Source organism: Martes martes, assembly GCF_963455335.1.
Source record: "Martes martes genome assembly, chromosome: 1".
In the NCBI taxonomy this organism is placed as follows: Eukaryota; Metazoa; Chordata; class Mammalia; order Carnivora; family Mustelidae; genus Martes; species Martes martes.
Genome location: NC_137888.1, coordinates 216,461,535 through 216,489,018, shown reverse-complemented (window position 1 = coordinate 216,489,018; position 27,484 = coordinate 216,461,535). Strand labels below are relative to the sequence as shown.

At 65.4% G+C, this 27,484-nt stretch overlaps 1 protein-coding gene across 18 annotated transcripts in view; it reads right to left on the bottom strand.

Moving 5' to 3' along the window:
- Window positions 1-316: 316 nt before the first annotated feature.
- Window positions 317-27,484, bottom strand: part of TCF3 (transcription factor 3) — a 31,242-nt gene continuing 4,074 nt past the window's right edge. For 2 of the 18 annotated variants that reach the window (XM_080802385.1, XM_080802389.1), the window contains 17 exons: window positions 26,539-26,611; window positions 15,686-15,759; window positions 15,372-15,450; window positions 13,314-13,381; window positions 12,087-12,216; window positions 11,417-11,466; window positions 10,253-10,355; window positions 10,016-10,179; window positions 9,804-9,936; window positions 9,312-9,370; window positions 9,123-9,201; window positions 8,293-8,366; window positions 7,795-7,953; window positions 7,590-7,713; window positions 4,268-4,403; window positions 3,276-3,511; window positions 317-1,008 (listed from right to left, as the gene is read on the bottom strand). In XM_080802385.1, the coding sequence (XP_080658511.1) occupies window positions 866-1,008; window positions 3,276-3,511; window positions 4,268-4,403; window positions 7,590-7,713; window positions 7,795-7,953; window positions 8,293-8,366; window positions 9,123-9,201; window positions 9,312-9,370; window positions 9,804-9,936; window positions 10,016-10,179; window positions 10,253-10,355; window positions 11,417-11,466; window positions 12,087-12,216; window positions 13,314-13,381; window positions 15,372-15,450; window positions 15,686-15,759; window positions 26,539-26,611 (1,884 nt within the window). In that variant the 3' untranslated portion in view covers window positions 317-865. Of the gene's footprint in view, window positions 1,009-1,202; window positions 1,430-3,275; window positions 3,512-4,267; window positions 4,404-7,589; window positions 7,714-7,794; window positions 7,954-8,292; window positions 8,367-9,122; window positions 9,202-9,311; window positions 9,371-9,803; window positions 9,937-10,015; window positions 10,180-10,252; window positions 10,356-11,416; window positions 11,467-12,086; window positions 12,217-13,313; window positions 13,382-15,371; window positions 15,451-15,685; window positions 15,760-26,538; window positions 26,612-27,484 lie in introns of all 18 variants that reach the window. The other 16 variants (XR_013966748.1, XR_013966749.1, XR_013966750.1 and 13 more) reach the window with 16 other exon arrangements.

The window sequence follows — 27,484 nt, the reverse complement described above, 5'->3', positions numbered from 1 at the left end:
AGAAGCAGTGGTCCGACAAGATCCCATCTGGGGAGGTCTGCAGACTGTGCGGGTCCGCGGGCTGAGGGGAAGGGCTGGGGAGCAGAGCTGCCGCCCTGCAGACACCCCCCACCCCCTTCCCCAGGGAGGAGCGAGGACGCAGCAAGGGCTCCCCAAGGAGAACCCCCACCAGGGCAAGGCCGGCCCACAATGTCCCTCTTACAAGAAACGAGGGAACCATCCACCCTCTGTACCAGCCCCGAGCAGACGGCGTCCGCCATCCCTCCTGCGCCAGCGGCTCCGGGGTGGGGGCTCTTAGGTTCACGGTGGGTCTTTTCAATAGGACTTTTAATGACCTGGTTGACCGTGAAATGCCACGCTCAGGTCTAGAAACAGCAGCAGAAGCAGCAAGAGACACGAAACTTTTATACAAAATTGTTGCTTACAAAACATATGCAAAAAAGCTTAAAAAAAAAAAAAAAAGAGACCAAAGGCATCGTCCCTGCTAATTTCCTAAGACATTAAAAAAAATCTAACTAACGTTCTTTATTTTCCTTAAGACACAGGTCAGGCGTAGGCACGATTCACGGCTGCAGGAGACCGAGCCCGTCCCGCTTCTCCCTCCCATAAGGGCAGGTTCGGACTCTCCCGCGTTTTCTACTTAAGGCATTTTTTTCCTCTTTTCGGACAAAGTGTTCATCTCGCTTGCTTCCCGGTTTTGTTTGCAAACAAAACAAAACAAAACTGCCCCTTCGGGCCCAGCGGTTTCAGGATCCATCGGGCCGCCCCCAGGCGTCGGGGCGGTGAGGCCCAGGGTGGAGGCCGCGAGCTCCATGCAGCCAGCAGGGACCGGGCCGGGTGGCTGGCCCCGGGCGGCGCCCCCTCCTCACAGGTGCCCGGCGGGGTTGTGGGCCTCGCCCAGGCCCGGGTGAGCGGCCGAAAGCACCATCTGGGGGTCTCCGACCACGCCCGACACCTTCTCCTCTTCTCGTCGCTTCAAGCAAGCCGCTTTGGGGTTCAGGTTACGCTCTGGGGGGAGGGGAGAGCCATGTGGGCCAGGGTCCCTCCGCGAGCCGGCGGGCGCGGGGCCCTGGGGAGCAGAGCGCCGGTCGGGGGTCCGAGTGCCCCGCTGCCTGCGCGCGGGGAGCCCACGGGGCGGGGCCGGCGGGCCGGGGGGGCGGGGCCGGCGGGCCGGGGGGCGGGGCCAGCGGCCGGGAGCCTACCTCGCACCTGCTGCTCCAGGCCCAGGATGACCTGCACGGCCTGCTGCAGGATGAGCAGCTTGGTCTGCGCCTTGTCCGACTTGAGGTGCAGCTGGCACATGCGGCCCAGCTCCCGGAAGGCCTCGTTAATGTCCCGCACACGCACCCGCTCCCGCGCGTTATTGGCCATGCGCCTCTCCCGGTCCCTCAGGTCTTTCTCCTCCAGGGACAGCACCTCCTCCGTACTGCTGGGTCACAGCACCAGGGCCTCCGTTAGCGAGGAGCCGGGCCAGGCCGGGCGGGCGGGTGCCCGCGGACAGTGTGCGTGCGTGTGCGTGCGTGTGTGTCCGTGCGTGTGCATGTCCATGACCGCGTGCTCCCCCACGCTCAGAGCTCCGAGCCTGTCTGTGTGCGCACCTGGGACCCGGCCGCAGGCGAGGCTGTGTGTGTGCTGAGGCCCCAAAGAGACCAACGCAGGAGCATTCCCAGGGGATGGAAGGTGGGCCCTAAGCCTCCATCAGGCCATCTGTAGGGAGCTGGGGGCGCCCCACACCCCCTGCCCCTCCTGGTACCACCTTCCCGGCTCAGCGCACTTGCTGGCTGGGCTGTGCGAGGGCTGGGCTGGGCCAGGCGGACCACTGTGGGCAGGAGAGGCCAAAGAGACTGGCCCAGCGGCCCCAGCCCAGCCACCCCAAGAGCTGGACACGGAAGAGCCCCCCACTCTGGGCTGGAAGCAGGCCTTTCATCGCTACCGTGAATGCCCGTGAGTGCGGTGACTGAGCGCCGGCTCTGCACCAGCCCCCATCACACAAAGGACGGCTGAACGGCTCAGACACCAGGCCACGAGGGCTGAACCCTGGTTCAAGTCCTGCGAACCATCAGCCACGTGGCTCAGCCCAGCAACTTCACTCTGTGTCCTCAGCGGGACGCCTGCCTCGCCTGGCCTCAGGGACGGGAAGGGGGGTGGGTGAAGGCCTGGCCCTGGTGTGCGCCCCATAGGCAGAGGAGAAGCCCAGACACCTGCACGTGAGCAGCACCTAGAGGCCCTGTCCTGCTCCCACAGTAGGGGGAGGGGGCTACGCCCCTGTCCGCCCGGCCCCCACCCGCCCACCAGGCCCTGGGCCTGAGCAGATCCTGCCAGGTAGCGGTGGCCCGCGACCCCAGGACAAGCGCGCAGACCAAACTGACAGGCCTGAGGCTGGCGCACCCCTTGGTCCCCTTTCTTCCCTCAAGTCCCAACTGGGAGACTTTGTGGGGGAAGAAAGACCCCAAGGTCGCAGCCCTGCCATCCGGGGCTTGGGCAGCAAGTGCGAGGTAGGAGGGGCTGCCAGGGAAGCGGAAGGGCGGGGGGCTGGGAGGGGGGCGCTCGAGAGGCAGAGAGCAGAGACGTGGGCGCGGAGGACACGGCGGGGTGCCCACACCACCACGGAAACATGGAACCCTCAGAGCAGAGGGAACAGCGGGGAGGGGGGTGGGGGGGGCGAGGGCCCCAGCTCCGGTCCAAGCGACAGCACTGCAGGAGAGAAAGGATTAACGAGCGCGGAGACGTGGGTGGGAGGCATTAAGGAAGCAGCTGAACTGGGAAGCCAAGTCCTATGGGGGCCTTTCTGGCTCCTCACCAGGGGATGGGGGCTGATGAGCTGGAACACCCCGCAAGGATGTGTCTGTTCGCAGCGACAGTGACCTCTAGCCCTGGGCACAGGAGCCTCAGCCAGAAGGCGATAGCCTTCCTGAGAAAGGAGGGCTGGGGCGGGCAGGGCTCCCTGGGGTCCAGGAATGGAATTCAGAGCCAAAGCGCCCAGATCTGCAGAGCCACGGCTCCCAAGAGTGTCACCCTCCCATTTCCAGAGGAAACACTGGGGCCAGGCTAGGCGGTCCTGCGGTCAGAGAGGGAACAGCGACCGTGGTGGGGGAGCTCACAGCAGGGCAGGACAGTCACTGCAGGGAGAGGAACAGTCACAGCGGGCAAGGCGGCCACTGCAAGGGGAGATCACAGCAAGGAAGGGGACAGTCGCAGCAGGGGAGACTGGCTCCAGGAAGTGGGGGGAGAGCGCGGCAGCAGTGGCGGGGGAGGGGAGCGGCGCCCCCACTGACCTCGCACCTGCTGCTCCAGGTTCAGGATGACCGACACGGCCTGGTGCAGGATGAGCAGTTTGGTCTGGGGCTTCTCACTGTTGAGGTGCAGCTGACACATGCGCCCCAGCTCCTTAAAAGCCTCATTGATGTCTCGGACCCGCAGCCGCTCGCGCGCGTTATTGGCCACCCGGCGCTCCTTCTCCCGCTCAGCCTTCTGCTCTGGGGGGAGAAGGTCGTCCTCGTCCTCGTCCGGGCTACGGGGGGGGGGCCCGGGGGGCCAGAGGGAGACAGTGAGGCGGGGGGACAGGCGGGGGACCCGCCGACAGCCTCGCGCGGTGGGCGTCGTGTGCGTGTCTGCGTGCGTGCGCGTGCGTGTCTGCGTGCGTGCGCATGCGTCCTGACGGGCGGGGCTGCGGCTCCGTGTGCGTGTCTGCGTGCGTGTGTCCTGACGGGCGGGGCTGCGGGGGGGGGCGCCGTGTGCGTGTCTGTGTGCGTGTGCGTGCGTCCTGACGGGCAGGGCTGCGGCGCCGTGTGCGTGTCTGCGTGCGTGTGCGTGTGTCCTGACGGGCGGGGCTGCGGGGGGGGCTGCTGTGTGCGTGTCTGCGTGCGTGCGCGTGCGTCCTGACGGGCGGGGCTGCGGGGGGCTCGCCGTGTGCGTGTCTGCGTGCGTGCGCGTGCGTCCTGACCGGCGGGGCTGCGGGGGGCTCGCCGTGTGCGTGTCTGCGTGCGTGCGCGTGCGTCCTGACGGGCAGGGCTGCGGCGCCGTGTGCGTGTCTGCGTGCGTGCGCGTGCGTCCTGACCGGCGGGGCTGCGGGGGGCTCGCCGTGTGCGTGTCTGCGTGCGTGCGCGTGCGTCCTGACGGGCAGGGCTGCGGCGCCGTGTGCGTGTCTGCGTGCGTGTGCGTGTGTCCTGACGGGCGGGGCTGCGGGGGGCTCGCCGTGTGCGTGTCTGCGTGCGTGCGCGTGCGTCCTGACGGGCGGGGCTGCGGGGGGCTGCGGGGGGGCGGGCACCTGGTCCGAGGCCGGGGGGGCTTCAGCTCCTTCTTCTCCTCCTCGGAGTTGTCGGCCGCCGACGTGTTCTCCTCGTCCTCCTTCTCCTCCCGTTTGATCTCACCGGCGCCCGAGACCGCCCCGGCGCGCGCGAGTCCTGCAACGGGCCTGGGCTTAGCGTCTGCGCACCGCCCGGGCCGCCCGACACATGCCCGCTGCCCTCCTGGGAGGCAGAGTGAGGTCTCTGGGGAACGCCAGGCCTTCGTAGCCAAAAAGAGAGAAAAAAAAAAAAAAAAGCCCCAGGGCGCCTGGCTGGCTCAGTGGGTTAAGCCTCTGCCTTCAGCTCAGGTCATGATCTCGGGTCCTGGGATCGAGCCGTGCACGGGGCTCCTTGCACAGCAGGGAGCCTGCTTTCCTCTCCGTCTCTGCCTCTTCCCCTGCTTGTGCTGTCAAATAAATAAAAATCTTAAAAAAAAACCAACCCAACAATAAAGCAGCAAACACACCTAGAATCAGGTCCCTATCTCACACCACACAATCACCAGTTCCAACAGAGAAAGATCTGCAAACCTTCCGAATAAAGTGCGTGGAAATCCCGCTGTGGTTCAGAGGGGAGGACTACCTCCTAAAATACTACATGAGCTGCTCTTGGGGAAAACAAACAAACACACACACACTGATAAACTGGACTATAGCCTAATTAAGAATTTCTGGTTACCAGGATCCCACCAAAAAGAGAAGAAGATACGCCACAGGATAGAAAAAGGGTCCCGAGCTCCTGGGGGGCTCAGCTGCTGAAGCGACTGCCTTCAGCTGAGGTCACGATCCTGGAGTCCCGGGATCGAGTCCCACATGGGGCTCCCTGCCCGTTGGGGAGTCTGCCTCTCCTTCTGACCCTCCCCCTTTTCATGCTCGCTCGCTCTCTCAAATAAATAAAATCTTTAAAAAAAAAAAAGAAATCACGTGTCCTGTATAAACCAATGAAGATGAAAAGAACTCCCACAAATGAACACGAAAAGAATTAGGAGCTCAAGAGGAAAACAGAGAAAGCTCCCAGATGGACGATTCGTAGACGAGAAGTGGCAACCTGCTTCACGGCACCGACAATCCACAGACACGCACAATCCACAGACACGCAAACCGGGATCCGGCAAGTGGGGAAGCCGGTGAAACGACAGTGCCCAGGATCGGGGAGTACTGCCCGTGGGAGGGAAGTCGGGACAGTCTGGTGTCATCTGGAGAGGGTAGATACAGACCCCCCAAACCCCACAACTTGGAATCACACCCGAGAAACTCCTGTGCACATTCTGGAGAGACATTCCAGAACGTTCCAGAAAGCACCTACCCCAAAAGTAGAAAGCTGAAAACAACCCAACGTCCCACTCGGGGCCCATCCTGAGCCCCCGGCAGCAAGACGGCCCTTGCTCCCAGCGTGAACGCGCCAGCCAACGCCAGTTTCAGAAAAGCCCAAGACCATGTAACGAACACAGGGTTTGAAGGCGCACAGCGGGGAACTCGACACTGACAGCAGAAGACACACCGGGGATGGGGCCTGGGCTCAGCAACAGATGAACTGGGAGGGCAGGGGAGACGAAAGGAGGGCAGGACAGAGCAGGGTAGTGGAGGGGAGGAGGGGAGGGCAGGGGAAATGAGGGGAAGGCAGGACAGGGAAGGGTAGCAGGGGGGAAAGGAGGAGATGGGATAGGAGCCGAGGGGAGAGCAGGGTAGCGGAGGGGAGAGGAAGGAAGGGTAGAGGAGCGGAGGGCAGAGCAGGGTAGCAAAGAGGAGAGCAGGGGAGAGGAGGGCAGGGGAGGGGAGAACCTGGGATAAGGGATTCAGCCCAGGGAATGCCGGCCCCACAGCACAAACATCAGGGCGTCCCAGGCACCGTGAGGGGTCAAGCTGCACCCCAGTCGGCCCCCCACCCCGCATCGTGGCGACTCGAAGTGTCCCAGAGAAATGCCCGGTGTGATAAAAGTGATTAAAAAAAAATCAAGAAATACACAGCAAGGCCAGCTGTCACACTCAGGCTGGTTTTGAGGGGGCGTGCGGAGGCTGGGACGGCCAGGGCCCCTGGGCCAGACCAGAGAACCTGCCCTAATGTGGGAGGCGTGGGGTGTTCCTGGGGGCTTGGGATACGAGGCGGTGGCGGCGCCCGGCCCGGCACAGTCCCGGCACCCTCTCAGGCCGTGGGTGCCCGCACGGTGCCCCGCCCCTGGGACTGGCCGCCACGAGACCCTCACTGGCCCACCACCACCTCCTCCCTGCAGCCTTGTGTGAAGTGCTGTCACCTCCTCCGTATTTCCCCAGAAAGTCCACAGCCCACGGCCGCTGGCCACGACCCTGACCCCACGCTGCTGCAGCGTGGGTCCTCAACTCCTGCGCCTGACGCGCCTGCCCCCCGCCCCCCCCCCCCCCACCGCGGCCGGCACGGTGCTCTCAGGCTAGGGCTCTGCTCCGCCCGCTCTGCCTGGGGACCCCGCCCACGGTCCCGGCTCTGAGCTCCACCTGGTGCCCAGCGGTCAGCACGCTCCCTGAACTCCAGACCCGCATCCCACGCGGCCCCCACAGCGGCAATCCTGTGGGCTCTCTGCCTTGAGAACCCAGAACGCACCCCCACCCCACTTCCTGGACCAGCACAGTCCACTCCCCCCGCGGCTTTAGCCGTCACCCATCCTCAGCTGCCGCCAGAGGGCGCCTGTGGGCACTGAGTCTGGTAGCTCCAGACCCTGCCCAGAGCCCTCCAAGGCTCCCAGGTCCTTGGGGTCAAAGCCCAAGTCCTCCCATGTCCACGGAACCCTGCACGACTTGCCCTGTCACCTCCCTGACCTCACCGCCTCCCTCTTATCCAACCAGGGCTCCTCACTACTTCAACACACCAGGCATGGTCTTGCCCAGGGGCCTTTGCACATGCGTCTCCCAAGCGCCGGTCGGCTTCTCCTCCTTCCCTGCTCTGCCCAAATGTCTCAATCTTGCCCACCACCATCTTTAAAACTACAAGCATCTCTGTGCCCTCTCCCCACTTTCCCCTAGCATCCTTCCTTCTGCATTTAATCTGCTGTTGGTCACCCCCACCAGGGATGGGGTTTCTGGTTTAATTCCTGGTTTACTGCCCAGGGCCCGCACAGGGCTGACGCCACCCATGTGAAGTGCCCGGGCTCCACCCCCTCCAGGAAGGAACCGGCCAGCTGCCCTCCCGAAGGGCTTCCCGGTGCCGGATGGAGGGGACGCTGCGTGTGGTGAGGGGCCCCAGCCCAGTGCTTGGCAGAGAGCAGGCCCCTGGCCTAGCCCGGTGTCCTGAGGAGCCGGCCACCCCTTCCCAGGCCCCCACACTGAGGCTCACCACTGTAGGAGTCCGGTGGCCGAGCGAGCTCAGGGAGGGCGCCGGGCTGGCTGGGGAGGGCCACGTGGTTGTGCAGGAGGCTGCTGTTGCCCGCAAGGCTGTCTTCTGGGGGGCCGCCTCCCACCTGCGGACAGAGGAGTGGGCTCGGCGGTCAGGGCCTGCCCACCCTGACACCCCGCCCAGCCCGCCCCCAAACAGCACTCACCAGGCCTGTGTGTCGGCCCCCCAGCGGCATGACGGGGCCGGTAAAGCCCGAGGCCAGGGCGCCGTGGCCGGGCAGCAGCCCGTGGACGTCCGCCGAGGCGCCCACCGCGTGGCTCCGCAGCACGTGGATGGCCTCGTCCAGGTGGTCCTCCATCTTGTTCTGCCGCGGGCAGGGGAGGGGCAGCGGTCAAGGGTGAGGGCCCCGGGATGCTGCATGGCCTTGGGGCCCAGCACACAACCTGAGCCTTCGTTGGCTAGCGAGGCCGTGTGCCCCACAAGTGACCTGCCGAGGGGGTCCCCGTCCTGCAAATCCCACTGGTCATAGAGCCCGAGTGGCTCTCTGGGGACATGGCTTCCAAGCCCTGTACGCCGGCCACAGCAGACACGCTGAGCTGCCCTCACGGGCCACCTCCCCCGGCCCAGGGTCCACGTGTACCATACCCTCCCCTGGCCACACTCGCCCATGAGGGGCAGCGCCCACCCAGCCCGGGAAACTCACCAGACTGTGGAGACCCGCATCATAGCTAGGCGATAAGGCACCGGGGGCTCCTGGCCGGGGCCACTGCGATGTCCCTGGAAGGGGTAGGCGGCATGTCAGCGGGGGCCCCTGGAGGCTGGGTGTCCAAGTGGCCCAACTCAAGAGGCCGCAGGGTCCCCGATGCCGGGCGGGCCATATGGAGGCCCCCACGCCCGCTGGGCTGATGGAAACCCTGCCGAGGCCCTGCCAGCCAGGCCGTTCCTGGGAACCCACCCAGCAGACGGGTTCCTGTCTCCAGAACCCACGCCCCACGGGAAAGGCAGCCCAGTGGCACATACAGCAGGCATCCCCGGGGCCGGCCTGCCGTACCAGCGGTCCGCCCCACGGGCCCTGCGCACACTCAGCAAGGCGAGGGTCCCTGAGTACTCCTGCTGCAGAGATGAGGCGCTGCGGGCTTTCTAATAAAACCACGTGACCTTCCAGGAATCTGACCACAAGCTGACCCCCAGGAAGGTCCTCTTGGGGACAGGATGACCGGCCCCCTTAGCAAAGCCGAAACCAGGGCATGCCACTGGTGCCTATCAGACACCGGGGGGACAAATGCCAACCTGTCCATGTCTGGGAGTCCAGGAGGGAGTCTGGCCTGTTACTCTGGCTCTTGGACTCCCCGCCCCACCCCTGACTGTTCATACAACATAGACTGGACTGGAGACCTCCCCCCCAAAGAGTGCCTTCCGGATGCCCGCAGGAACCGGAGCCCTGAGGCCGGGGGTGCGCCCAGCTCTCCACACACTCAGGGCTGCAGGCCCCTGATACAGCCCCCATCGCTCCCCAGCAACCCCCCCACAGACCTGCGAGGCCCTGGGGGGAGCCCACGGGGGTCGAGGGGCTGGAGGAGAAGTTATTGCTTGAATGATCCGGGGAGTAGATCTGCAACAGGGATGAGGAGAGAGAGAGGGCCACGAAACAAGGGGTCAGGGGCCAGCCTCGGGCACTTGCCAGCCCAGCCACCGCCGGCCACCCCATGTCCCACGCCTCACCGAGGCCAATGCCTTCCCAAGGGCATCCCCAGAGCTGCCAGCAGTAGTCCCGCGGGAGCCTGGGGGGGGGGGGTGAAGAGAGGAGAAGCCGAGCTCAGGGACAGTGCCTCCCCCGCCCCCAGGCCCAGCTTGGATGCCGGTGCCCCAGCTGCCTATCGTGGACGTCCTCACTCAGCACGGGGCAGCCCCATTCCAGCTGGGAATGGCCTGGAGTCCTGCCACCTGCCACCACGGTGGCTCTAGGGACAGGCAGGCAGGCGGCAGGACCCGAGTGAGCGATTTCCCCTGGAGAATCTGCTCTTCCCCCAAACGGAATAATGGGGACCCATTCCTCGAAGGCCCATTTCCAGACGTTGGACGTGGCCCGCAGGGCCTGATGCAGGGCAGGCCCAGGAGGGGAAGGACGGGAGTGATGAGGGCCCAACCCCCGCACCCAGCCAGGCTTCAAGCTTGGAAGGGCCCCATCCGGAAGGGGGGTAAAGGGGTCAGTACCCAGGAGACTGTCGGCCCCACTGACGGGGGGCGTGTGGCTGGAGACGCCGCCATAGGCGGCTGCGGGGGCCGAGGAGAAGCCGGACGCGGCTGGGAGCCCGCCGTTCACCTCCGTCCCGTGCAGCTGGTAGCCCTGTGGGGGGGAGCGGGGTCACGGGGGTCCGTTGAGGGTGCTGCCCGCACACCCACCGCTGCCCGTCCCGCAGACCTACCATGCGCTCGTGCTGGTGCAGGCCGCCGAAGCCCGCGCTGCCCCCGACAGAGCTGCTGCTGCCTGGCGGGAGGGGCAGGGGCGACGAGGCCCCACCCAGCACCGGCCCAAAGCCCGCCTGGCCGGAGGGGCTCCAGAGCTCGGCCGCGGGGTGCAGGCCGCCATCTGTGGAGACGCGCATGGTGAGAGGAGGCCAAGGGACCGCAGCCCCAGCCGTCTCAGGTGAGCCCCCACGCACCTGCCATGTAAAAGGGGGGGGGATAGGCGCTGCCGGGGGCCTTGGCAGGTGCATAAGCGGTGCTGTCCCTGCCGTAGTCCTCACCTGAGCTGGACGGGTACACCTGCAGACGGGCAAGGGCGGTCAGGCAGGAGGGGCCCGAGTGTGACGGGGGCGCCCATCCCCAGCCTTGCCCTCCAGCCACCAGCCCCTCACTCTGTGTGCTCTGACCCTTCCCCCGGCCGGCACCGGAGGTTCCGGGGGATCCTTTCTCCCGCTCCTTCTCTACCCTCCACCTCCCATCCCGCCCCTGCACCAAGTTCCAGCCTGGCGCTCCCGAGGCCTCTGCAGACTGGACGCCGGACCAAGGACACCGTCCCCCTCCTGCAACCAGTCAACTCCTCCCGACCCGTCCGAGCCCAGCTCTGATGCCCCCAGCCCTGCCCCTTCCCCGTTCCCCCGTTCTAGAACCCCCGAGGGCCCCAGCCCTGACCACAGAAGACGGTGGGGCGCAGGGGCTGGGCCTGGAGGAATAGCAGCCCAGCAAGGTGGCAGACGAGTTCCAGGAGCCGAAGCGGGGAGGTCTGGGGGGGCTCAGCTCTGATGCTCCAGGGAACTGGGCTGGGGGCTCAGACGGGGGAAGCAGGGCTCGAGGACGTCATGCAGCAGATCTTCAAAGAGCCCGACCCGCACTTCCCGGCTGCACCCCGCCCCGACCCTGAACTGGGGTCAGCGTGGGTCAGCCCACAGGGGGCGGCACGGGAGCCAGGCAGAGAGGGCGGCCGGGCCAGGGATCCCAGCAAAGAGCCTTTTCTCCCAGTGACTCCATCACCGGAGTGCGGTGCGGTGAGCCCCTCCTGGCCCAGCACCAAGGGCCAGGCCGCTGGGGTGGGGACCCCCTGAACCGGACCCCCAGGGCGCTTCCAACCCACTCCCGCTCCCAGGAGCCCATCACACCGTTCCCAAGGTGCCTTGGCCACAGAGAACATCGGGCCCTCTTCTAAGAGGGATCTGAGCTAGACCCAAAGTGGAACTTCCCAGGCGCCCTCATTGCTGGCCGGGTCAGAGCCACGGCTTCGGCAGAAGTCACAGACAGCCCAGCGCCTCCCCCCACGGCCACGCTGCGCACCCCCTGTGGAGAGGGCCCTGAGCCTGGACCCTTGGTCTGTGGGCCACTCAACTCACCGAGGACGGGAGACCCGGCGGAACCTTCCGGACCTTCTTGGGCTGCGAGTCTGTGCGGAGCAAGGAGTGAGCCCGCCGGGCCTGCCTGGTACCCGCCCCACCCAGCCAGGGGCGCGGAGGGAAGGGCTGGGGGAGAAGAGCCCCCCCGAGCCTCCCTGGTAACGACACGACTGGAAGGAGGTCGCAGGCCCACGTGCATGGGTCTGAGGGCGGAGCTCGGGTGGGGGGTCTGCAGGGGCCCCTCCTTGCGCCCCCACAGCCACGCCTCCCCCAACTCAGGGACCCCAAATCTCAACCCGCTGGGCTTCTGCAGCCGCTCGGACACCAACACGCGTGGCCCAGCGGAGGGGGACCAGGCAAGGCCTCTCCTCTCGTTCTGGAACCCGGAGTCCTCCTCAAGGGCCACCGAGCATGTTTCTGCATGTCTGTGTGTCGTGGGGAATGCTGCCGTTTAAGACGCCCCCCAGTGCAGCCGGAGGTGCTGGCGGGGGTTCCCAAGTGTGAGAAGGCCACGAGCCTCCGGCGGGCGAGACCCGCGTCCAGAGCTAACAGTCCCCACTGAGCCGGGCACATGCCATGCAGGTTCCGGGCCTGGAGCGCACGGGACCCCGAGCTGGTACTTCCGCGGGGGCCCATCCCCCCGCACCTGCGCCCCGCCCGCCCCACTCACCCAGTCCGCTCTCCGCGGCTCTGCGCCGACCGTGGCCGGGGTAGGAGTAATACTGGACGCCAGCCTTGGGGCCTGAAGGGGACAGCGGCCCGGGGCTGCCAAGGGTCAGCTCGCTGGGCGGGAAGCCGGCCTGGGGGGGGCGAGAGGGGGCAAGAGGGGGCGGTCGTCAGGGCGGCGGGTGGGCACCCGGCCCCGCTCCCCGGCCCGTCCTGCCGGCACACACGCCAGTGCACAGGCCCCGCTTGGACCCTCGTGAGGGCGACAGGGACCCTCGGCGGGAGCTCCCTCCCTGCTCCGCTCGGACGTTCCTCTGAGACGCAACCGACCGCAAGCCACACGGTTCTTCTGAATGAAGGTGGAGAAGCAAGACTGTTGCCGCAAGCCCACAGCCCCACTTGAGGGGCTCAGCATGCAAAGCCCGCGTCCAGGCGCCACAGAAACCCGCTGGGCTCACTCCGTGCTCAACCTTTTTTTGTTTTTTTTAAAGTAAATAGTTTAACTTTGCATATCTTAGTTTGAAACAGGCCTCCTTTCCTCAAGGGCAGAAACAACTGGGGTCCAAGCCAAGGGCAGTCCTACGCCTCAGCCTTCCCGTCTGCAGAACGGGCACAGGTGCCGTGGACACAGAGAGGGTGCCCTGGGCCTGGCTGGCGCTCAGCTGTCACAAGTGCCATGCTCCTACGTGACACGGCGTGCAAACGGGTGGCACCCCCGGCACGAGGCCTAGCTGCACCGAGGAGTTGCAGGCAGGGGCCACGGTGCCGGCTGCTGTCCACCTGCCCCCACAGCCTCCCAGCTGGGTCAGCATGCGGAGACTTTCACCTGTGCTGGGCGACCATGGGGGGGGCTGCCTGGGAGGGCAGGCAGGGGGGCACCTAGGACCAGCAGGGGCAGTAGGGGGCAGGGCCTCAGAGCTACCAGGCCGGCCTCTGTGGCCCTGCCTGCCACTCGGGAGTGGGCACATGTCTCTCAGGCCCCCCCCGCTGTGCATGGCGACCCCCAGCCTGGGCCCCAAGTCTAGGAGCCGTGGCACGGGGGCCGTGGCCTCCCGAGCAACCCCCCTGCCCTGTCCACAAGCAGCCGGACAGCCTGGCCCAGGGAGCCTGCTGCGGACTGGATGACAATCCCAAGTGGAAAGGCAGCTGGGCAGACAAATGACCGCAGCCCCCGCTCTGGGGTCAGCAGGATCAGCAGACCCGGGGCCCTGGCCTCCCACGTGGGCCTCACCTGACTCAAGCCGCCAACACCCGCGTCTCTCACAAAGGTGGTGTATGCACTCCGCTCGCTGCCCTTGCCTGGAGGAGGAAAGACTTGCTGGGGGCTGACCCCGGGGACAGCATGTCCCAACAGGCTGCCCCGGCACCGGGCCCACACCAGCATACAGTGGGCACTCTATCAGTGCACAACACGAGAGAACGCCTCTGGGATGTCGGTCTCCCCGTCAGCCCGGGACACGAGCAGGAGTCGGGACAGACGCTGCCCCAGGAGGACCTTCAGGAGACTCAGCAAACCACCAGGGTCCCCATACAACCCGCGAGGTAGGACAGCAGCGACGGACACTGCCCTCCCCTTCCTCCATTCACAGTCGCGAGGCATCTGTTCCCCAGGGGGCTGGGTCCCAGGGACAGGCTGGGGGTCCCGTGCACCGATGAGGTTCGGACCCAGCCAGCGGCTAGCTCATCAGCAAGCACGTGACACCCCTGGGTGAGAAGGGGCCTGTGGGGACGCAGCCTGCCCAGCAGCCCCAGTATAGATGGATGCCTGGGTCTAGCCTCCCCTGAAGCAGAGTCCCTGGCTCAATCAGGGTCCAGCCGGGTGCTGGTGTCCCCAGAGGGGGGGGCTGTCAGGAGCCTCCGTGAGAGAGGGGCATCCAGATGTTCCGCCAACTGACCAGAATTACTGCCAAACTAGGGTAGGAAGTCTCCCGGTTTCTTTATCGTGAAGTTACAATTTTGACTAAGCTCTTGGAGCAGGTGCTGTTGGGGGATGGGGGGCAAGGCCCCACAGAAGGTGCCCCTAGTCCTGCCTCCCATGAGCCCTCGGGGCAGGCAATGCTGGGCGCATGGAAGGACCACCGAGGCCAGAGGCCAGAGGCCAGAGGAGGGTTGCCCCGTCCAGAGAGTGAACAGCGGTGGCGGAGGGGGGTGGGGAGGTTCTGGCGTCCGTGCTTCCTTCCTCCTGGGGTCAGCATGGGCAGCGAGACTGGCCCACCCCACAACAGGCCCAGGCTCCGCCCAGGAAGGTGGCTTCCCCTCCCAGACTCTCAGCTCCCCCTGCAGGAATGGGGTATTGGGGTTCAGGCGCGATACACAGCAGACACCACAGGGGGCCCTCCTGAGACGCAGGATGGACCTGACCAAGAGGAAATGGAGGTTCCGTGAGGGAACCCCGTGTCGCCCGCGAGCCCGGTGGGCACAGAGCAGGGACCGGCATCCGTGTGCCGGGCCTGCACAGCAGCGGGACCTCCCGGGGAGCCAGAGCAGGCTGGGGCCCAGAGCGGCCCGGGGAGGTCTGCACTGTGCCCACCTCCCCGCCAGCTTGCCGGGCAGGCCTGGGCGCCCCAGGGCAGGCCTGGGACCCAGCTGGGCTCTGGGCCCTGCTGACCAGGCCCGGCCGTGGGAAACTGCCCACATCAGGAAGAAGCGGGAGGAAGGAACCAGACAGAAGGAAGCAGACCCCCCGCAGGTGCACCGGCCACCCCAGGCCACATGCGGGACCGGCCTTCACCCTGTTGGTCTGGGAAACGGGCACAAACTGCCACCACACAGGCTGTCCCTGGTGCCACGCACGCCGGCCCAGCTCCCACCGGGCACCCAGTCCCAGGGACCCTCACGAGCACGCGCTCACGCGCCCCCACAAGCCACGGGGCCCTGGCAGGTCCCATCGTGCCGGGCCTCACAGGCCCGACTGCAGGTAGGGGAGGCTGCCGGGCCCGGGAGCTGGGCGAGGCCTTACCACGTGCCACTCGGAAAACGCTGTGAGGGTCTCACAGTCAGGACGCTGAGGCTCCGGAGGGACAGTCCTCACCTGGGTCCCGGTGGGAGGGACTCAAGCCAGCCTGCCCGAACCCTGACCTTTGCAGCCCCCCTCAGAAGCGCCCAGCCTGGCTGGGACCGTCCCCTGAGCTGACAGGCCTCCCGAGCCCGCTTTCCCGCAGGCAGCAGGCCACGACCACCCACGCCCTGTGCTCTGGGGGAGCCCGCCAAAGCGCAGGGGCTCGCGCCCCACACCCTGAGGACCACAGGGGAGCATGGGGTGGGGGGCCGGGGCCGTGCGGACACTCACCTCCAAGCCCGGGGCCCAGGAATGTGGACGAAGACAGGCTGCCGTGGGGCTCGCTGAAGTGCGTGCCGTCACCGTAGGTCTGTGAAGGCAAAGGCCGTGAGGGGGATGGGGACACGGGGCTGGGGACGCGGGGCTGGGGACGCGGGCTCCAGGAGGCAGGCACGCCCGTGAGCGCCCGAGTCGGGGCCTGCGCCTGCACCTCTGGGCCCAGGAGACCAGGCCGGCCTCTGCCTTCCCCTGTGAGCCTGTTTCCCATGTATCCCCCACCCCGGAGAAGGGAAACCCAGGTCTCAGGCCTCACAGAGGCTCCTTACCCGGCTGGGGTCAAAGGAGGAGTTGTTCTGGTCGCCAGTGGCCCAGGAGCCCGAGCTGGGCCGGTCCTCCAGCCCTGCAGGCAACAGAAGAGAGTCAGGGCACCCCCCACCCCCAGCCTACTCCCAAGCTAGCTGTGGCTCCCGGCAGTTCGGGGAGAAGCCCGGGCCCTTCCTGACCCAGCCTAGCCCTGGAGCCTGCCTGCCTGCCCTTGCCCGGCACTCACTCTGCGCCTATCTAAACTGCCAGGGGGCACCCGGCGGGCTGGTCGGGAAGCGCGCAGCTCTCCATCTCAGGGCTGTGAGTTCGAGTTCTACGTTAGGTATAGCTGTTCCTTAAAAATAAAATTTTTTTTCCCTTAAAGGTTTTATTTATTTGTGCAGAAAACACAAAGAAAGATGCAGAAAAAGACACAGACTTCTTGACGCGGCGCTCGATCCTGGGGCCCTGGGATCATGACCTGAGCAGGAGGCAGACGTTCAACCAACAGAAACAGCCAGGTGCCCTCACAGTAAAATCTTGAAAAACAAGACCAACAGCTACCATTTGTGGGAAGCACCCCAGACACCCTGGCACTCAGTATACCTTCAAGCCTGCAGTTCAAAAAGCAATTCTACTAGCTACCTCTGCCAGCAAACTCCTACCCGTCCATCAAAGCCCCAGCCATGACGCCCATCCTGGGCCGAGCCCTCTCACAGCCTCCTCCCTGCAGCATCTCGATTCTCCCCCAGCCTAGTGCTGACCACGAGGGACTGGGGGCATCTGTACCAGGCTCAGTCCCTCGAGGGCACCGTGAAAGCTCGGGTCTCGGGAAGTGGGTGTCTCTCCCTTCCCATCCCTGACAACTCAGGAGGCAGAGCCCCTCCTTCGTTGCAGCAACAGTTCAGCTGCCACTACCTTCCAGGCCCAAGCCGGCAGCCCCTTTGGGGTTAAGGGGCCCCAGCGAGGAGAGGCCCATGGTGCAGCGGGGGTTAACCCGCAGGGCAGAGGATCAGGGTCTGGAGCTCCGGGTGGGGCAGGGTGGGACCCTTATCTCCCCCAACAGTCCAGACACCACCCAGGACTCCCCAGCCAGGAGGCACAGAGCCTTCCCGGGCCGGGCTCTACCCTGTCCATGGGAGGCAGCAAGACCACGTGGCCTGACAAACACATGTGGGGAGGCCTGGGCTCCCGGCCCTCTGTCCCCTGTTTCTCTCCCCTGGAACAGGAGGGTGAACCACCACCACACTCTGCAAGCCCCAAGTCAGCCCAGGGCCGGGGGAGAGGGACCTGTCCCCAGCCCCTCGACCATGCCATGACCCCACGCAGCCGGACTCCGGGGAGGCAGCGGGAACCCCGGCGAGAACCCTTGGGCCGGCCCACCCCCACCCCCATCTTAATCGGAAACTTCTCCCAAACTTCATGCTGCTGCAATGCTTCTGTGTCAATCACTGTCCCCCCAAACTAGTGTTTAATTGCTGTCTGATTTGCACAATTATGCGTATTAATCCCTACATCTAATGAATATTCATATGCCACATTTAGATTTTATTTTCTAATCAAAAATTTCCACCATGATTACAGCCGGGGGCTGCCTGAGCGGGGGTGGGGGGGGTTGTGTGCACCTGGCGGGGGCCCCTGCGGTCCCAGAGTCCAGCCGGCATTTGCCACCAGGTTTGCAGAATCCACACTAGGGCATAGAGTAGTAGCCCGTGAGGTGGGGGTCACCTTGGACAATATACCAGCAGCAAAAGCCTCCCTTTCCTTCTACACCTGCTTGCCTGCTACCCCTCTCCTTCTGGAGCGGCCCCCCACAACGTGCCCCTGGAGGTGCCACGACCCCGCCAAGGTTAGCAGGCAGGCCACAAGCCAAGACCACAACAGACCATGTCTGAGGGCAACTCTAACTGGGCGCCCACAGCCTACCCCTGTGTGAAGGGCACCCGGGGGCCCCCACAAGCTGCTGGCTTCCCTTTCTGGGGAAACTCTCACTGGCCCCCTCCCCTCGAGATGTCAAAACTAGGGACGGCCCCTCCCCCACCACCCCACTCACTGTTATTAACCCCCCCACCGGTTAATCGTACATTTTAATAACCATTATAAATATTCATAACGTTCCTTGATCATGTTCTAATTAAAATGTTCTAATAGAACCAAACACAGCCGTTGGAATGCAATCTTTTCACGCCTTTCTTCCCCAGAGGGCGTGTTTCTGGCGGCAGTGGGAGGCTGCCTGGGGCAGAAGTGGGGGCCAGGCCCGGCCGGGCTGGGCCAAAGCGGCGGGCATTCTGCGAGGACCCACACAGGGCAGAGCCCAAGGGCTCGGCGGGGCCGGGGAGAGGGGGGGTGGGGTGGGGAGGAGCCGTGCACCTGCCCCTGGCAGCGATGGGGATGGAGGACCAGGCCGCAGGGTGAGCAGCCCGCCCTCCACGAGGCCCGGGCCCCTCCCCTGCAGGCCTTACCCCAAGACAAGGGGGCTCAGAGGGGGTCCCCCCACAGACACTGGTGACCCGTCCTCCGCCGGCAACGGCAGCCCAGATACCACGGCGGCCCCCCCAAAGCCCTCTGACACCTCCTGCGCCTCCCGCTTTCCTAGAGGGTTACTGCTCTGCGACCGCGCCGGCTTGTTCCCCGAAGACAGGGCCGACGAGCAGCCGCACCCGGCCCTCCGTGGGGCAGCTCGGCCAACCCCAGGAGGAAGGAAGATTCCTGAAGCTGGCAGCGCCGTATGAAGCAACCCGGACCAGGGACCAGGCACCAGGGCTGGGCTTACACCGCAGGGCAGGCAAAGCCCAGGTGGTCATGAGCCCGGCTCTGTGAGTGCACCTTCCCCCAGGTGCCCGGCTAGATCCCCAGAGCGGTCTGCCCTCCTTCCCCCGTGCCGGCCGGTCAGAGCCTGTCTTCCCTGGCCCCCGCGCCGTCCCTGCGTCGTCCTGCAGCAGCATCCCCCACCGTGTGGGGTTTTCTCCCACGCTCCAGACCCAGGGAACTCGAGGAAGCTCTCCCCTCCCCACCCCATTGCCACAAATCGTGGCTCCGCCCCCCCAACAGCCCTTGGGGCACCGACCACCCTTCACCCCCCAGCTCATCCCTGACCAGCCCTAATCCAGGAGCGACCCCCGCTGCGCACGTCCTGAACTCTGCCCCGTCAGTCCCCACACCCGCTGACTCCTCGCCCTCCTCGGGGGCTGTCGCCTTCCTGTCCCTTCCCAGCCCAGGGTCCTCTGGGTCTTCTTAGCATGGCCCACGCAGGGCTGGCCCCCCAGAAACAGCCTTGGCAACGTCCAGGCCTCCCTCCCTCGCCGGACCTGCCCCACGGGCCCGTCTCCACGAGGGCTTCCGCGGGGCCACCCTGCCTGCCGGCCCCACCCCCACCTCGCGCAGCTTCTCGTTATCGACGTGGCCAGTGTGCGTGGCGGCTGGAAGGACCTTCCGCTTCTGTGTGACCGTCTGTGGCCCATGGTGGCTGTGCCGGACAGCGTAGGCCCAGAAGCGAACGACTGAAACGAAGCCACCGCTATAGTTGCCAAGACGGCATCGGAACCCGGCGTTGGAGAATGTTGGAGAACGACCACTGGGCAGACGCTCACGGAACTCTTTCCTCCTTGAGGACCATCGGGCGGCCGCCGGACACCACGCAGACCAACTCTCTCTCTGGCTCTCCCCGCTCACCATCAACCGCCCCCAAACCGCGGGCTTGCGTCAGGGAGACCCGCTGGGGGTGGCACGAGAGGTCTGGCGGAGGGTCACGATCGTCGCCAGTGTGGACGTGGGGGCAGCCCTTCCTCCGCGGGGCTCTCCTCCTGGGACTTCAAGGTTAACTATTTTTTTTTTTTTTTTTAAGATTTATTTGAGGGAGAGCAGAGCTGAGAGAGAGACTCTGGAGCAGACGCCGTGCTGAGTGTGGATCCCGATGTGGGGCTCGAGCCCGCGACCCCGAGATCAGGATCTGAGCCAAAACCAGAGTCAGACGCTCATCCGGCTGAGCCTCCCAGGCGCCCTGGGTGTCGACACTGACATTCCCGTACCATTTCAAAACCCGCAGGGGCACACCAGGCCGTGCCCTGAGCCCCGGCTCACTCAGCCCGCCCGGCCCGTACCCCCGCCTCTCTGCTTTATCCTCTGCCTTCTGTTCGCGCGCAAAAACGCTGCCCTGTCTGGCTGGCACAGCTTCAGAGTTTATTAAGTTCTCCAGACCTGGCTGCGACCAGAACAGCGAAAAGGGTCAGAAGCGGGTTAGAGGAAGCGCCTGGGGGGCTCCGTGGGTTAAGCCTCTGCCTTCGGCTCAGGTCATGATCCCACGGTGCTGGGATCGAGCCCCGCATCGGGCTCTCTGCTCAGTGGGGAGCCTGCTTCCCCCTCTCTCTCTGCCTGCCTCCCTGCCTGCTTGTGATCTCTGCCTGTCAAATACATAAATAAAATCTTAAAAAAAAAAAAAAAAAAAAAGAAGTGGGTAAGAGAACGTCGCCGGCAGGACGCAAGAGACAGGTGCCGGGGCAGGCCCAGGACCCCGGGCACATCCGCCCGAGCGTGGGGACAGGACAGCAGGCCCCCGCGCGACCCGAGAGCAAGCAGATCGGAGACGGAAGAGGAGGCACGTGGAGGCCACACCCCACCCCTCCGAGAGCAGGAGGACCCCCAACCTGGACTTTCCCGGGGGGCAGAGCCAGCCCCGTGTGAGGCGGGTCCCACACGCACGTGGTAACTCACAGAGGACCGGGGCCGCGGGGCTGCGCTGCGGAGGGCGCCCTCCCTCCCCCATCCCGCAAGCTTCAGGAAGACGCCCGACCCGCTTCAGGCTCTGGGGGCCCGCGTGGAAGCCGAGTGTGGGGAGCGGAGGATCCGCCCCCGACGTGAGCCCAGACGCCAACCCGGGGCTTCCAGGCAAGAACGGACAGAAGACAAAGACACACAGGGGTGCCAAACGTGGACGGGGGGCCTGGATTTGGGGTGTATCCCGCAAACAGACCACCCGAGGCGGTAGCCGCTGGGCACCCTTAAGGGAGTCTGGGAGCAGAAGAGACTTGAGAGAGAGAGAGTGAGAAAGCAGAAAACGCAAGCCGAGCGGCAGCCCCATCAACGCACAGGAGACTTGGACGGGCAGCAACCGAGGCAGCGGCTTGCGGGGCGGCCACGTGGCAAGGGCGCCCCCCACGCGGCGGGGACGGTCGGGGCTCCCGGAGGACGCGCAGCCAAGACCTGGCCTAACCCCTCAGCCTGTGCAGCTGACGGCCTGTGTCCGAGCCCGCGGACAACCTGAGGAAAAGGGACAAGAACACGAAGGGGATGAGAGACGCACACGTGTCCTGACATCGAGGATGGCCGGGGGCACGGGCCCTCGGGCTGGCGAGCCGCAGCGGCCGCCCTGCCGTTCTGCAGACGAAGCAACAGCGGGAGCGGGGAGAGGCCGGGTCGCCGCTCGGGCCCCCCCGTAACCACTGTGCCCAGACTCTCACCGAGAAACGTTCCCCACGAGGGCAGTCTGTCAGGCAGGGAAGGGACGTCTGATTGCTCCTGGGGGCTGGGAAGGCCACGTCAGGAGGTTCACACGTGTTACTTAAGACCCGAGAGAACCCCCAGCAGGGCTGTGGACCAGCACGGACCCCCTAAACCTGCTCAGGAAAACACGCGGCCCACGCGAGGCGGCGAGGAAGCGTGCAGATGGCCGTGGCCGGGCACCTCGGGAGGCCACACGCACACGGCACGCGACACAAGCGAGAAGTCGGATGTCCACGACCAGAGCCCCGTCGGGGTGGGGGGGGCTTCACAGAGGACAGGCCGGATGGAGACAGCCCCACTGACCTGAGCTCCGGGAGTCCTGTAACCCAGCACCCCACCCCCGGCACACACAAGCCCTGGGGGTGCGCAGGGGGCTCCTCGGGGCCGCGGCTCTGCACCCTCGACCTCGACACGAGACGGACAGACGCTGGCCCCCTCCTAGGAATCAGGACTCTCCTAAGGAACCTGACTCAACGAGAACACTCTTTAAAAGGAAACATCAAGTATCTCTAAAAGATAACGGATGGCCACGGCCCCCGAGAACACAACGGGACAGAAACACGGGCCCTGCGACCCCAGGCCCCGAGCGGAGGTCCGCAAGCACACCGGCCCGCAGCCCAGGGTCAAACTCAAACCACCTGCCACAAGTTGGAAAGAAGTCGGAGAGAGAGGAGCAGCTGGACGGACGCGCGCCAGTGTGACCGGACGCCTGCTCCGCTGTTCCCCGGAAGGACGGTGAGCGAGAGAGATCGAGGCGGCGGAGCCTCGGGCAGAGAACGGACAGGGAAAGCCGCCAGACGCAGAACCGAGGCGTGGACTCCGCCTCCTGACCAACAGGGACAGGGGACTCCAGAAGCCGCTGAAGCCCACGCCGGCCACGTCACTGTGTGTCCCGACCAAGGGTTTTCTCCGCAGACCACGCCAGAGTTGAAAAGAGGCGCGGACAAAGTCGCGACAGGCATCACTGCAGGGAGAAAGGGGCTCGGACGCGAACAGGGAGGCGGGCCGGGTCCCCCACGCCAGAGACCATTCCCCAGAGCCGGGTCCAGAGCGTGCAGGTCACCCACAGAAGCCCTGGCCCACGCGACTCGGGACCACGGGCACAACACCGGGCCAGAGTGGGCCGGTCCTGGGGACAGTACCAGGATGTGGCGGCGAAGGAAAGCTGAGACCACGCTCGTGGTGGATGCCGCGTGGGGCCCGAGGGAAGGGCCGTGGGTGAGATACACGCACACCTACGGCAGGAGGGACCTCCAGGCGACCACGCGCGTCAGGCCCGGTCCCACTGATGGGTCTGACAAGCCCAGGAGCACACGCCTGCGGTTCTAGAAACCTCGGCCACTGCGGAAAGGCACACGGCATCTGCACAGGACGTGGGAGGTGAGCGGCCCAAGGGCGGCTGGACAGGTCAGCTGGAAAACCAAGCCAAGGGAAGAACATGAACACGGAAGGGATGTCAGGAGGCCAACAGGACGGAGAAGGCCCTGGACCACGGCCCCCTCCCTGGAGGCTGCAGGACAGAGCAGAATGGAACCGCAGAAAAACCAAGGACCTCGCACCTCAGTTTCCATAGTTTCTCCTCGAAACCACACAGGTCAAGACAAAGAACCTGAACAAACGGAGGAAAACCGGGTTCTGGCCTCAGGAAACAGTGCGGTGGAGATGGACGGTTCCTCCCAAAGTCAGCTACACAGTCGACACCGTGACACATCCCTACAGAGCCTGCCACCGGGGCGGGGCCGTGGTGAGAGCGCCCAGACCGCAGCCCAGAATCGCGCGTCGGAACGGGTGGGGGACCCCGTGGAAGGACAGCGGGGCAGGAGCAGGACACACCACGCAGCTGCTACCCCCGGGCACCACGGCAGGCGCAGGCGCAAAGGCGGGAGGAGGACAGAACTTCACGGCCATCTGGCACCCCAGGAGGCGCCCCCCCCCCGCCCCACGCAGCTCGGCCCGGACCCCTCGGCTCCGTTTCGGTCCGCTCCACGGGCCGCGTCCACTCACGCACAGGATCCCGAGCTCTCCCAGTGGTCAGGCTTCTTACTTTGTTCTACTCTTTGGCCCTTTCTTCCTGGTTTTACGGCCCTGTTCTCCCCAGCTACAGCTCGCACTCGAGCTGTCTTCTCCTCCCGTGTTAGACGTTCCCCGGTGACCACCACCGCGGGTGCGGCCTCTCACGGACACAGGCTCTAGCGAGGACAAGTGCCCCCACGAGCCCTGGTTTCGGGCCTGCTCCCAGCCGTGCCGACAGAGCTCAGGGCAGCCCCCAGGAGAGCGCATCGCGTGAACTCGGCAGGGAACCGCCGCACGCGCGATCGCTCCACGGCCAAGATCCTCGCCCTCTGGCTTGTTCCTCCTGTCCCTGCTCTGCTCACTGTGCCCTCCGCCCTCCGGCGTCTCTTCCCACGCCCTCCTCACTTCTCGGCCTCAGGTACCAGGCAGCAGCGGCCCTCGAGAGCCTCCCACCTGTGCTGCGGAACGAGCAGCGTCCCAGGACTCCCGGGGGCTCTCCGGAGCGGCCCCAAGGCCAGGATGCCACAAGCAGAAAGACCCAACAGCGTAAATGTGTAACCCACGAAAGGTTAAGACCAACTAAAAACCTTCATCGTTAGCAAGCCATACGTAAAATAAAAATAAAATAAAAAAGCCGCAGCACAGATCACAAGAGACAAGCACCTTCCAAGGGGAGGAGCCCGTGGCCGGGAACGGCGGCAGAGAGCGCAGCCTGGAGCCGCCCAGGCTCACCCACGACGGTCACAAAGTGCGACGGCAACGATCCTCTCGCTTACTCCCCACCCTGTGAGGGCGCACGACTCCCACGACCCAGGCTCGGTGCCTGGAACGCAGAGCTCGCTGAGAGCGGAGACAGACCGCGGTCGGGACCGGCGCTGCTGTTGCCGGAAGCTCACCGGGCAGTGACGGGAAGATACCGCCGACACCCGCAACGGGTGTCCAGGGAGCCCCGCTCAGCGCGAGGAGCCGATCTCGGGAGGTTCCGCGGTCTTGCGCGGTTTCAGCGTCCTTGACGTTCTCAAGTGGACAAAACGCTAGAGCTGGAGAACAGTCGGTCAGCGGCCGCCGGGATGAAGGGCGGCAGGTGGGTGTGACAGAGGCGGCGGGCAGGGACAGGTCGGCACCTGGACCGTGGTCACGGGCTAATGGCGCTCCAGCCGTGAGACAAGCGTGTAGACCCCCCAACACACAAGCAGACGTGAGCCGTACGGCGCGCGCACAGGACAGAGAAGATCTGAACCACATCTGGACGCTAACCAAGGTTGGCTCCCAGGCTATGGGCGCATGGGTCACGACTCGGGGAGGGGTGCCCTTGACCTCCTTCTACGGGTCTCTTCCTAGCAATCCAAGACAATTCCAAAGAAGACGGTCAATTCTGAAGAGGGGCCGGGGGTGGGGGGTGCATTTTCTCAAGACAGTAACGAAAACTCATCAGAAGAAGAGCTCACGGCCAACGAACTTTCGAAAAGGTGACCACCCACGATGAGCAACCTAAATGCCCCCAGAAACGGCACAGTCCTTGTCATCCGTCCAGCGGGAGGAGACGCATGACGACCTGCACCGGAGAAGGCGCTGGGCCGGAGAAGCGCGCTCGCGGAGCTGACCTCCACGGGACCCCCGCCCGGTCCTGGCTGAGCGGGTCGTCGATGGAGTCCCGAACGGAGGGATTTCGCCCCAAGCACACCCTTCGTTCACACTTCTAGTGAGAAAGCTGCAGAGACGAAAGCGTCCTCTGCCCGTCCACGTGTGGCTGCTGGTGTCCGGTGGCCTCGGACCCCGCGGTCCCTGGCAGACCACAGGCCGTCACCCGGCTCTGAGGCTCACGGTCTCCGGAGAGCACGCACGGGGAAGCTTCCTCCTCCGGAGCGTTCTCCGACCCAGACGCAAACCGGGCAACCCCCGGCGCGCGCAGCTCCAGGTCCCCCCCCCCCCCCGCCACTGCCGGAGCGAGGGCCAGGCAGACCCCCCACACCGCCCGCGGAGCCACGGCCCACGCGCAGGGAGCCTGCAAGAGAGCAGCTGACTCGGGGACGTGACGGAGACCAGGACGCGTGAGGCCAACCGGCCCGGAGGCCCAAGGCTGGCGGGGCCCACGAGCGCCCGGGAGCCCCCCCAGCGGAGCTTCCCGGGCCCACCTGCCGAGGACCAGCCCCGCCGAGCAGAAGGGGGGGGAAGCGAGCTCAGAGCAGGGAGAACCCACGAAGGGCCAAGCCCGCGCCCAAGACTGCGACCTCACGGCAGGGCCAGGAGGGCTCCTCCGGGACGCGCCCCCCTCCAGCTTCCGAAGCCCTCACGGCCGCCGGCTCGCGGAAGCAGCCGCCGGCCACAGGCACGAGCCCTTTTACAGGTGAAGAAAGAGGCTCGCGGGCCTGCCGCCTGATGCAGGCGACACAGTGTCTCGTGCCTGGAGTGGCAGCGAGGAGGAGCCCTTCAGCTCCGGTCCTCGGGTTCCCGGTCCCATGTCCCCAGCCACCCAGGCTCGGGCTGGTGCTGACGGCTCGAACGGACCTGGGTGAGGGTCCCCGGCTGCAGACCCAGGACAGGGGCCTCCCAGGCTGGAACCAGCACACCCTGTCCCCATCCCAAGTGATCAGGGCAGGGCTGGAAACGGCACCTTCCCCAGGAGCTGCGGCTCTGACTCCGGCCTGCCGGCCCCAGGTGGGCACTGGAGGAGGAAAGACCCTGGGGCAGAGGCCCGGGGAGACCAGGGAACGCCCGCGCCACCTCCTCTGAAGAGACCCCCAGGGCCTGATCCTCTGCCCAAGCCAGACAAAGGGCAGCACCCCAGCTCCTGGGAGATATTTTTGGGGGAGGCAGCAGGATGGCCTGTGGGGATTTCCACAGTTCAGAGACGACTCGGTCCACCCTGCGGCCACTTCCTCAGGCACAGGGGAAGGCCAGCATGGGGAGGGGAGCGGACGTAACACAACGTCCCTCCCCTTGCGGGGGGTGTCTGAGCACAACCCACCCCTGAAAAACCCCCTCCTCCCCCAGCCAGAACACACTAGATACCCCAGGGAACTTACAGACAACTCCAAGACAAACCCTTCTATCCCAAATCCCAGAGTCACGGAAGGGCTCCCACCCCCCCGGGGTAAAAGCTAAGACCCCAAGGCCCTGCAGGACCTTCCTTGCTCCCCCCTCCCTACCCCCCACTCCCTCACGCTCCTCCTCCAACACACCAGCACCGGCTCTGCTGCAGGAACTCTGCACGGGCTGTGCCCGTGACCCTGGACGCCTCGCATGTCTCCGCTCAAACAGCACCTCCTTGTAGACGGTCCCCAACCACCTCCGCTTTGTGACTGCCTCCCCCCTGCCCTGCTGCCTGACCAGCCACCCGCTGCCCTGAGCCACAAGGTCCTACCTGAGCCTCCAAACTGGGCGCCAGCCAGGGAGGTGGGCCGGCCCTTGCCGTGGGCCGCTGGCAGGGGGAACATCTGTACGGGGAGAGAGAGGAACGTGGAGTCAGGACACAGCTCTGACTGGGGGACCGTCGCACGGGAGACCCCAGGCAGAAAGGCAGAGAAGGGGCTACACGGCGCGCGAGGGAGCCCAGCCCGCTGCCGGCAACGCTGCTGAATGGGCAGCTCTTGACCTTGAGGTCATGAGTGTGAACACACACCGGGTGCAGAACTTAAGTGTTAACAGAAAAAACAACTCGGCTGTTCGCAGCCAAGTAACTGGCGTCAGCACTGAAAACCTTCTACCTGAGCTCAGACGCCATACGAGACTTTCCTTAAATTCCAGCTTTAAAAAACTAGAGTACTGCTCCGGGGGGCCGGCAACAAGGGGGACTGTGCACAGGCCCCTCGCCAGGCCAGAGTCTCCCCCGCCCTGCGTGCCCCGAGCCCTGAGTGGCAGGCACGTGGGGAGGCCAGCGCCACCCCGCCACTGGGATGGGAGGAGGGTGACCTGGGTCAAGCGTCCCCCACGTGCCAGATTCTGTATTCCATGGCTGTCTGGGGGCCCTTATCACACCTGCCCCTCAGGAGAAACTGAGACCCGGAACCCCAGGAAGCTGGAAAGACCCGGGAAAGGCGGTGCCCACCCCCTCAACAGGTGACTGAGAGGTTGTCCTGGGTGCCGTGTGGCCAACCACCCCCGCCCCGCCCCAGTTTACCCAAACCCACCCTGTTAAGTCCCTCAGGATTAAACAGCTTAGCGGCATTAGCCAAGAAAACCCAACACCAACAAACCCTTTTGCCACACAAAACAAAACACATCCGGGCCCTGCCCCCGGAATCCAGGTTTAGATTCCGGCTAGGGTGGCCACCATCGGGGCCGGGGGCTCACTAGGGAGCTGCTGACAC